At 36.0% G+C, this 11087-nt stretch overlaps 1 protein-coding gene across 6 annotated transcripts in view; it reads right to left on the bottom strand.

The window, feature by feature from the left end:
• Positions 1–2621: 2621 nt before the first annotated feature.
• SYT5 (synaptotagmin 5) overlaps positions 2622–11087 on the bottom strand; it is a 39334-nt gene continuing 30868 nt past the window's right edge. For all 6 annotated transcript variants that reach the window (XM_087947914.1, XM_087947913.1, XM_087947916.1 and 3 more), the window contains 6 exons: positions 10802–10921; positions 9776–9943; positions 9407–9574; positions 9031–9148; positions 8271–8404; positions 2622–7293 (listed from right to left, as the gene is read on the bottom strand). In XM_087947914.1, coding sequence (XP_087804040.1) covers positions 7084–7293; positions 8271–8404; positions 9031–9148; positions 9407–9574; positions 9776–9943; positions 10802–10921 — 918 coding nt within the window. In that variant the 3' untranslated portion in view covers positions 2622–7083. The remainder of the gene's footprint in view (positions 7294–8270; positions 8405–9030; positions 9149–9406; positions 9575–9775; positions 9944–10801; positions 10922–11087) is intronic.

Here is an 11087-nt window from a genome sequence, read left to right as displayed (position 1 = left end):
ATTACCTTTTCCATTCCAAATTTTCAGTAAGGAGAGAAACACACACATTAATTCTAGCCTCTTTCATTAATCTCAATAGAAACATCTTTTTGTTTCATTTCAATTATTTCAAATATCATCCTTTAATATTTATTTTAAAAATAAAGATAAACAATATGTGTTTGCCTAATAATAATGATAATGATAATAATTAAAAAGGTTACCAATGTCTCTCCTTGCTTTTAATAGTCTATATTAACTTATTAATTTAGTTGGTTCTTTAGTCTGTCATATTCCCTTTCCATTACACATTCTTTTTATAAATTCTAGATTAATACAAATTTTAACACTAAAGAAAAAAAAAACTATAGGTTTTCCCCCTTTTACTGCTTTGAGTGTGCCACCTCAATGATTAACATATACCTTTATTCCCTCATTTTGATTCCCAGTAAACGGTTATTTTTAAGAAGTTACAATAATAATCATTACATCTTTTCATTTGGATTCCGCAGCATATTTCCCCCCTTAATTTTTAATAAGAGTTATCAGTATCTATATTACCCTATTTTCTAAATATTTTTAATTGCAGAAATATTCTTATTACCCCTTGTCACCCTGCAGAATCCCCTTTTAATTCATCAACCATTATCTCTGAAAAACCAATTTCTTTTCAACATTTTACTATTTCCGTATTTCTTTATTTCATGCACCTGTTTCTTACTGCTTCTCCTCCCCCTCTTTTCCCCATATCTTTTCTCATTCCAGTTTATATCCCTCTCTTAATATCTTCCTTTCCCCTTTTCTACTGGGTCTTTCTACCTTTCCCGACTTCACAGGTATTCCCCCTTTTGATTGCCTTCTTAAATCTCAACTTTTTAACCTTCCTTCTTTCCCCACTTCTTTGTAGTGTTCTTTGTGTTAATTGACTATTTAAAATGTCTTCTCCTTGAGTCGACTCCTCCTCCTCTGAAGCTCTTTCTTCTTGTTCTTCAATCACCATTTCCATTTTTTCTAACACAGAGCAAAGTGATTTGCCTCTTTCCTGTAGTAATTCTCTCATATTTTTAAGTTCCATTTTTAATTCCCGAAGAGATATCATCATTACAAACTCTTATATTCTATTATTGTTAAAGTCCACACACACACACACACACACACAAACACTTTTACTTTCCTTCTTTCTTCTTTCAATTTTCTAAAGTTCTCAATTATTCCAACCCAGGGTCTATACCAAAAACATCATCAATCCCACAGTCTTTCCTTGCTTTTTTCGTTATTCTGGTTCTGCTTTCACTTTCTAAGATTCTTACTTTGTTTCAATATTTCTTTAATGTTATATCCACACAAGTTCATTCAGAAACAGGATGTTTCCTTTTTGTTTGAGCTCAAGTTTTGTCAAAAGGTGGCACTCTCCATTATACAAAGTCTTCACCTTTCCCCCCTATTTTTTTATTTAGGGTTTTCGAACCTCAATATTCCAGCACAGTCCAGTCTCCAATTTGTAAACTTTATTATTATTATTTTTTGACAATCTTAAGTCCAGCTTTATTTTATGCCTGTTTATTGCCAAAATATTTTAGTCCAATTTAGTTAAATCTTTAGTTCCGGCTTCTTCCTTTCCTGGTTCGAAGCCCCACTTAGCTGTTAAAAATGTTTTCTTATTTTTTTTCCCTGTCCCTTTGTAATTTCGCCGCTCATTTTCTTTTCTTAAAAATTCCATGTTACCTTAATCCTGGGGTACTTTTAGTTTAGTTGTATTGCCCTGTTGTCCCACTTCAGATGTTATCCACCTCTTTCTTCCCTCCTGCACAAATATTAATCCAGCTGAGTCCTCCTCTTCGGGGTGGCCATTTTAAACCACCGCTGCAGTCGTTTTTTGGGGGGGAAAGACCAAGCCCAGGGGGGAAGATGCGGCTCCCCTCAACCTGGCTTGCGGCTTCCCCTTACTCCGCCGCCCCTCCAAGGCAGCTTCAGCCCCTAATCGTAATGATCGGGGCTCTCCAACGAAAGAGCACGGACCATAGCCGCAGAGAGTCGTGATCTACGGTCCGTCAGCGAGGAGGCCTGTTTTCTTGGATTTCTATGATGGTATCTTCTCTGACAAATTATACAGTGCTTGGGTTCAAATATTAGTTATCTTCTCATCCAAGACGTTTATTCAGTTCTGAACTGAAGAGGCTTCTTGGATGAGAAGAGAAACATCTTCAAGGAAAAAACAAAGTTCAGTTGCCCTTTGAAAAAGCACTTTTGGGAGTGTTTTGTTATTCCAATCACTTTAGAATAAATGAATTAAAAATATAGGCAAAATAGTATTAGGAATGTAGGATTTTTACCACTGAATTGCCTCTCCAACCTCTTCCTAGTGAGGGAACATTAGTCACAATAACTGGGAATTCTTTAATTATAGTTCCCAAATATCTTGTAGTTGTTGGTTGTGGAAGACTGGATTAAGGTAGAGAAAAAATAAGGATCAAAAGTAAAGCAATGGAATTACCCTGCATTTAGCTTTGAGGATTCAGTGCCATTAACAAACATATAGGTGAACAGGACAGGATCTTAGAATAGGTAAGAATGTTTTTCAGGCTCTTCCCCAACCCCAGTAGAGCCCTGAGCAAAAACAATAAGAAACAACACATTTGAAATATAGAGATCTCTTATTTATTAACAGCCAAGAGTACTGTTTGGTCAAATACATCAATATTAAATCTGATTTCAAAAGAGGAGTAGAAGCGGCTTTGAAAGGACAGCACCGCTCAGAGGGTAATTCATAGGAATGAAGGGAATAGAAACAACACATACCAGAGTTACAAAGCCTTCTGTACTTTACACAAGCCCTTCAATCATAACAGTTACACAATTTTTTAAAACTTAGAACGTGGCCTCTTTCCAATGCTGGGCAGTTGATCTAGACATCTACATACTTGCTTATGCCAAAATGTGGAAAGGATGTTTAGAAGTTGGGAAAAAGATTGAATTATTAGCAAGATACAGTGGATGGAAGTACAGCACACAGCACTAACTGACAGTTCCAATATATTTGATATACTGATCAATTCTCAAGGACTGAGAAAAGGAAAATGAGGTGAACTTTCAGCTGCATGGAATGATCAACTGACATATTAAACATTTCATGGCTCTGCAACTGCCATATTGAATGCTCCTCTTCTCACTAACGTTCATAATTCAAAGTAGAAGAGATGTATGCAACAGCTCAGTAGGGATTAATATGATGAGGCTAACAGAGTGAGGCATATTTTAAAGTGTAGTGGATAAATGCATAACTTTATCAACACCACAACTACAAAAACACTAACTAGAAAACAAAATGGCCATCATGCCATTCTTGGGGAAAAATTGTGGCCTAGTTTTTTATTTGACTGTTCGGTGAGGTGAGGGCATTAAATCCAAATACATCTCCACAGGGTATTAGTAAAAAGAAAATTCACTGACTAGAAAACTGACTGGATCAACGTTCTCTATATTATTCTAGTTTGAACCAGTTAAGTATTAATATATCTTTTTCCTTTCTTGGATAAAATGAAAGTGATCCATTTAAATCAATATCTGAAATGATAATACTTTTCAGGGTGTTGGTTTAGTTATGTGAGGCAATTGTCTCTTCTAGAGAAACTACAGTTTTACTCAGCACAGTATGGGAATCAGAAAATGAGATACAGGTAGTATGAATGTCCTGTTTGGTGTAAGACAGACATCTAAGTTATATTCAAATCTATGAATCCCAAATAAGCATTTCTAACTTGCTAGTTGATACAATATTACTTTTTTATTATAAATAAATTGATTTACAATTCTGTTTCTCAATATTATTTTCCAAGGAATTATGTAAATGTTTTATTGTACATGAATGAAGAACACACAGTCCTCGACTTATAACCATTTGTTTAATGGCCATTCAAAGTTACAATGGCACTGAAAACAGTGAGTTATTATCAGTTTTCACATTTACGATCGTTGCAATCCCCATGGTTGTGTGATTAAAATTTGGGCATTTGGCAACTGGCATATATCTATGACATTTACAATGTCCCGGGGTCATGTGACCACCATTTGTAACCTTCCCAGCTGGTTTCTGTCAAGTGAAGTCAATGGGAGAAGACAGATTTATTTAACAGCCTCATGATTCAGTTAACAGCTGCAGTGATTTGCAGCAACTGTGGCAAAAAAGATCATAAAATGAGGCTTAACTATTTTCTTGCTTAGCATTGAATGTTTGGGGCTCAGTTGTGGTCATAAGTTGAGGACTACATGTAAGCAGATCATCTGTTGTTCTTTGTCAAAGACCCTAAATTCTAAGCCACTTATTACAAACGTTTGCATGCTTTTCTGGAAGTGAAATACCCTGTTACTCAGGAATAAGCAAAGGTGTGGACTATGGCTTTTGAAACATTGTCCCTATACAACATGCTTCATCTTTCAAGGTATCCCAGTGGCTTCTCTCATCTAATTATTGTTAACAATTGAGGCATCTCACCACTTCTATCACCAGTTGGTTGAAAGACATAGAAACTATTGAATTTTTAGAAGCTTTTCTCAGTTTTGTGCACTTCTGATATAACAGACAATATATCCCCTCACTCCAGCTTAAGTGTCTCGGGTTAATAGGAGTCATAATCTCACTTGCATACCTGGAGGGCACCAAACTGGGAAATATAACTGTCTAGGGGAATGTGAAAGCAGTGATAAGAAGACAAATAGTGGTAGAATATCTGTTTGTTCTAGATGTCTTTAAAACTTTTCTCCCTAAAGCAGAGAATTACTAAGGCATCAATTCTATATCCATTTAGCTCCATTAGTAAAAAATATAGGTGGTGGGTAAAATATACTGTATAGGGATTGCACTATAAGATCTTACTCATTTCCATACCTTTTTCCTCAGTTCTTATTTTATACTAAGATTTAAAAAAAAAACAAAATACTAACTTATAGCCAAAATTAAGAAGTGGAAATGAGCAATCTTGCCTCAACTAAAACTATTAGATAAGAACTGTGGCACTCTTTTTCTATAAATATTTGGTATAATCATGTATGAGAACCTAGTAATGCTTAACCCTTAGTCTTTTTTCAGATACAGTCATTAATAGGTAGTCTTAGAGGTGACCCATATTATTAAAATGATGGTTATCTTCCTGTAAAGGAGAGTTGTCCCTTCCCTTGGAACTAGAAGCACCTGCAAGATGCAAGATTTAAAACTATAGTAATGGGATGAGAAATCAATTTCAGCAAGTGCTATAAAAATATGGGTACAAAATCCTAATATTAGTATCAAAATGTCTGATTTTATTTTATTTTTTAAAGATGGGCATACTTTTGAAGGATTATGATCCTATCCAGAATTCGCTAACATAAACAAAATTTTGGCATAAAAGTTACATACATGTATTTTAATTCAGGATTACAAAACAAAATTTGTGTAGTTTATAGTTATTCCCCTTAATTTTGATTCTGCTAAAAATAGCTGGCAGTGTAATCAGCTTATAAATTCTTAGCAAGTCATCCAAATTTTAAACAATTATAGAATATGTCTAATAAATTGTAATGTTGCTATACCAAAAGTATTGTAAACATGTTTTAGGCCTTTGTAAAACTATTGTCAAACATTTTAAATCCAAGAGTAAATTTTTTGGATTAATGTATTTTTTCCATTTATAAAATGCTTCAAACTGCTTTCTAACAAACAAGAAACCTATTGCAATTGTATAATAAACCAGTTTGTAGCAAAAATGTAAACATGTTTTCAACAAAGCAAAATTATTACAAATTGGATAGTAGTAAATATAACCTGCTTCCAAGAAGTTTGTAGCAAATTTTCCCTAATACCCTTATTAATATCAAACATTTCATAAACATACATATTGTAAAGCACAAATTGTCAAACAGATAAATGCATAAGTAAAACTGTTGTAACCGTCCCCCCAGAAAAAATTAATTGAAAACAAACCAACAAACTTTATGAATAGCTTAATACGTTGGCTAATGTGTAACATACTATTATATTCTAGCATCAAACTGCAGGCTCTACAAATTATTGTTTTTAGTATGTAGAAGTTTTGTAATAAGATGGTTAGGATATCCTACATTATGTTTACTAACACTTTACATATGGAATCTACACATGTTACAATTTCAACTTGCCTAATCCTATTTTGGACAGTGTCAATAATTTAAGGAATATAACTGAAGTATTTCAGAATCCAGAAATTCTAATCTCACTCTTATCCTGCAAACCTATAACATCTTCTCAGAATCAAATAAGAATTGAATTAAATAAGATTTATTCCAGTTAAATGGATATAAATTCTAGCCTTAGTCATAACTTACATTATGAAATTTTAAAAAAACTTATTTTTAAACTAAGTTTTCAAGTGTTCTTATATATTTTTATCCAAGATCTAGTTTTATGAAGTTGTTTTATAATACAGTCTCCAAATTTTTTAAGTTATTGTAATTGGAGCTCATTTGCAACTTTTAGAAAATCTATTATTGAACATTTGTAGATATTGTTTACTATAGATTTCCATACAAGGTCTAATTTTCAAACATGGTAACACAGCAGCATTCAAAATGTGTATGAAATGATATCCCTTAAAGAAATTTAGTTTTGAACCTATAGTGGAATCAAATAAGGATGATTAACAGTTAGATTTATTTGGAGTCTGCTTGCCAAATTTGACAGATAAACTATTACTATTTAGTAATGGTTTTGTGTGTGTGGGGGGGGGAAAGGCTGTTTTTACATAAGGCTCAATTTTCAAATGCATGTCAAATCTGAAATATGTATCTAAATCTGCATAAATTGCTTTGTAAGTTTCGTGGTTGACTTATAGTAAATCTGTCACTTGTCTCCAATTACTAAGTAAGCATTCTTTCTTTTTTCACACAGTGGATTAAAAAGGTTTTTTTTTTTCCTCTCGGAGTTTTTTTTTTTCCAAACAAGAAATGGCTCTGAGAAAAGAGACAAGCTCACAGGTTATCTTCCCTCCCCCCCAATAGGCATATTCAGGGGAGCCTCACCCACACACTCCCATTTGCTTTGGATGGGAGATGGAATGGTTGCCGGAGTAATCGGCCCGAAAATGAAGGATATCAAGAGGTCTTTATCCCAATTGCTGCATCCACTTCATCTTCAGGTTGCAGAGTGTGCCACTGAGCAATAGGTCTCCTGGGATTGGCCAGCATATCAGACCAATGGCGCAGCTCAGTACCCGTGGCATTACAGCCTACAAAGATCTTCCCAATGGCCTCATTCTTGCCTAGTTTGTCGTAATCCAGCACCGTCAGGACAACTTGGACTTTCTGTAGAAAGAGAAAGGATATCAAGAGGTCATCAGCATGAAAAGTAATTGGAGGGATGTATGAATTCAACTGCCTTTCCTACCACTGTTGCCCATTGGCCATTTTTGTTTTTAACTTCTGTTCCTCCATCTTGAGTTCCAAACAGAGGTGTGCGGCTTAGAGCGGTCAGCTTTCAGGAATAGTGGCAGAGAGGGGGGTGGGGAAAGATGCTGGTTTGAATCCATCACTTCTTCTCTTTTAGCTTCACAATTATCTGAATTTCCAAGACCTTTAGCTTCCAAAGAGTTTGATCCTTCAGGTCAAGTAAAAGTTAACAGTGACAGATTAGTCAACAGTGGCTCTTGGCATTAAAGCATTATCCTGGAGCTTTGCAAAGGGTTACAGTTCTGAGGGTTTTCATTCTCTAAGACAGGGGTATCAAACTCAAGACCTATGGGCTGGATCTGGCCTGTGGAGTGCTTAGATCTGGCCTGTGGGGCTGCCCTGGAAACAGCGAAGGGCCTGGCCCACAGTGCCTCTGCCAGTGAAAGCAGAGCTCGGGAGAACTGTGCGGCCCTTCCAGGCTCCATTTTCACTGGCAGAGGGCTGCAGAGGATCCCCCCCAGCCCCATCTGGGCCAGCACAGGTGCCCCTGGCATGAGTGATGTGCCCACTCCAGCTGGCCATGCCCACTCCAGCCATGCCCACCCCCCCCGAGCCGAAACACAACCTGATGCGGCCCCCAATGAAATTGAGTTTGATATCCTACTCTAAGACAACCAAATTATAATAACGAACCATGGCAAATGCCATGCCATTTTTTCAAACAAACAAGCTTGCAAAACAAACTAGCTCAAGGCCTTCAAATATAATGCATACAATAGTCCAGTAACTTTTGTTTTGAAACAAGTAATGCCAATTTTGGATAAATGAACGTGACTGGAAATAATTGGAGTATATTTTCAAGTGAAATGGGATTGCAGGAAAGGAAGATTTACCTGGATTTGTTCAAAAGGCACCTCAAAGCTGAAGGATTCATTATAATAGGGATTCAGTGTATTTTTCTTGATAGTTGTTTTCTTCTTCTTGATACGTTTCCCTCCCTGCATGAGATGGATCTTCACATATGGATCTTGGGTAGGTGACAAAGTAAAAAAGGTATGAAAATGCTTTAAGATTCTCTTACTCCTAATATCCTGATGAGAGAATTTAATTTTAGAGAATTTATTTTTAAAGCCATTTCTGGGAAAGTAACAAAGGGCAAAATAGGTTTATTTATCATATATATTTTCATTGTTGACATAAACAAATCTTCATGGCCAGTTTTAAAGCGTTCATTGAACAGGCAAACAAGAAAGAATGCTGCATATGTTCATTCCCGTATGTTGAAAAACTTTTGATCTAAATTAAAGGATCTGGCTCATTTCTTTCTTTAAAAAAAAAAAAAACTACGAAGACCCAGCTGAACTACGCAGTATTGAATTGGTAAGCGGCCTTTTTTGACCTTGCACCCAGGGACAATCTGAAATCTAATTCCCATTCCCATTCTTCATATGAATATTACATATATTCACAAGCTGTTGAGAATTGCATACTTCATTACTTCTCCTCACCTCTTTCCCCATGGGGAAAGACCAAGAAAAGTTGAAGCCAAAAATTAAGAGTGAATAGCAGGGGATTCAGAGTGCCCCCAAAGGGATCATATGGAACATTAAAATATTCAGCAATTAAAGTTAAATCTAATGGCTTAATTCTTACCTGAAAGCCCCCCCACGTCCATCTTTTTGAGATTTTTGGCTTCTAGTACAATCACTGTCAGTTTCCCAGCTGTAGGGACATATCGGAGTGAAAAACAAATGTCTCCCAACTTCTCATGCTATAAAGAGAAATGAACAATTATTTCAAAGCTAGGATGTATATTTCTCATAAGATCTTGATGCCATTGTCAAGTTCTTGATTACCTTTCAAGAAGTTAATTGATTACCCATGAGTTGGGTTGGTTATTATCCCAGTTACATGGTAGTTTTCCAAAGAAAAGCATTTCCCATTTCTAATATATATAAAGCCACTAATGCAATTTTCAAACTACCTTTCAGTTAGAACTTTTTATCTAAAGTTCTGCACAATTTCTTACCTCCTCCTTCTCTGCTGACTGCAGATCTCGCCATTCCTCGATCACATGCGCCAGGTCCACGGTGTTCATGGGGATACGGATCTCACCAATGACATCATGCTTGGAGAAACGGTCAAAGTCATAGACGGCCATGACGAGAATTTTACCACCAAGCTCTGAATAAGGGACCTATGCATAATGGAGATGCAGAATTAAATTGTGGGCACTTTCGATTGAGTGTTTGTTGGTAAGTAAGGGGTTAGAGGTGTGAAATGAAGGGAAGTTCCACAATGGATGAGGGGAGACCAGAGCTAAAAAGGAAGAATGACAGGGTTCATGTATTTGTGTATTTTTGGAACTTTGGCCAAGAGAAAAGAAAAATGAACTTACTTTAAAAGTGAAAGATTCATTAAATGTAGGGTTGAGAGTTTTGCGATGGACTTTGGTTTCAAACTTTTTCTTCTTCTCTGGAAGCAGGAAGACTTTGACGTAAGGATCGGAGGTACCCCCAATGTCCAGCGCTGGGAGATCAGCAGCTTGTATAATACCCACAACCAACTGGGGAAAAGGTTTAAAATGAAAATATTCAAATTTAGGAAAATGCCTTCCATTGAACCAAATCATTGGTCTATCCAACTCAGATTTCTTGGTTCCTCTGAGTACATTTTGACAAGCCAGAATTTCCTTAAACACCTTTAAACATGTCATCACCTTACTCTATCCACAATATTTAAAAAGAATCTAGATGAAGTTATCTTTAGATTAATTCTAATCTTTCTATGCTAACTATAACTTGTTCTTTTTCTCCCACCCATTAAGGAGGTAAAGTATTTTGTGATAGAAATTGACCACTAAAAGCAGCTAAGGTGATAGGAAGAAACTGATCTTTTCCAATTATTTTTTGGAAAAGATATGAGCTGGGGTTAGAACCTGGGACTTTAAAAAAAAAGGAATATATTTTGCTGAATTCCTGTATGACTTTTCCTTGCACCCTTAATTTCAAATGTTGCCCATAGGATAGGATGAAAGGACTGTAATTTCTGTAGATAAGTAATACAGTTAATGAAAGTAAATTGCCTAACTGTCCTATTTTATGGAAATAATCCTTCATTTGATAGAATCCTTTTGGAAATCTGAAAATCTAGTTCAAGTTTTAGAAGAAGAGACACTGAAAATGCTCATCCAGAATTGGCAGAAGAATGAGGACAGTGGCCTGGTCACCATCTTTCCCATTATAGAAAGTTCTATTGTACTTCCAATTATTTCTCCACATGTATTAATATTCATAAATCAGAATGTGCAAGTAACTTTCTTTTATTGACAATGCATTTATTATTTTCTGGGTGGTATTTGACCAGGAACACGAAGATCAGTCTGCAACTGTTTGAAGCTGAGGCACGTGTTTGTCTTGCCCACCTGTGTGCTCTGGAAGTCATAATCAAGGGAGTACTGGAGCTTCCCCAACTTCTCCTCTGGTTTCTCCACTTCAGATTCCTGTAACAATGATGGATCTAAATCCTCAACCTCTGGCTGTACCTGGAAGGAAGGAAAGAAGGAAATAGTCAAGGGAAGCATTAGGAGTAAGGTAGATGAGCAATGTCTGCAGCAACTTCTGTTCACCTTTTCTCATTATTTATCCAATTTTTAATCCTCCATATATGTTGAGATATCACATCTCAGAATGTGAGTGCCATCCTGCCTG

This window comes from Notechis scutatus, chromosome Z, assembly GCF_049901735.1.
Source record: "Notechis scutatus isolate UNSWTSFEM ecotype Mainland chromosome Z, rNotScu1.2, whole genome shotgun sequence".
NCBI classification, from domain to species: domain Eukaryota; kingdom Metazoa; phylum Chordata; class Lepidosauria; order Squamata; family Elapidae; genus Notechis; species Notechis scutatus.
Note: the sequence above shows the minus strand (reverse complement) of the source record. Positions and strands in the feature narration are given on the sequence as shown.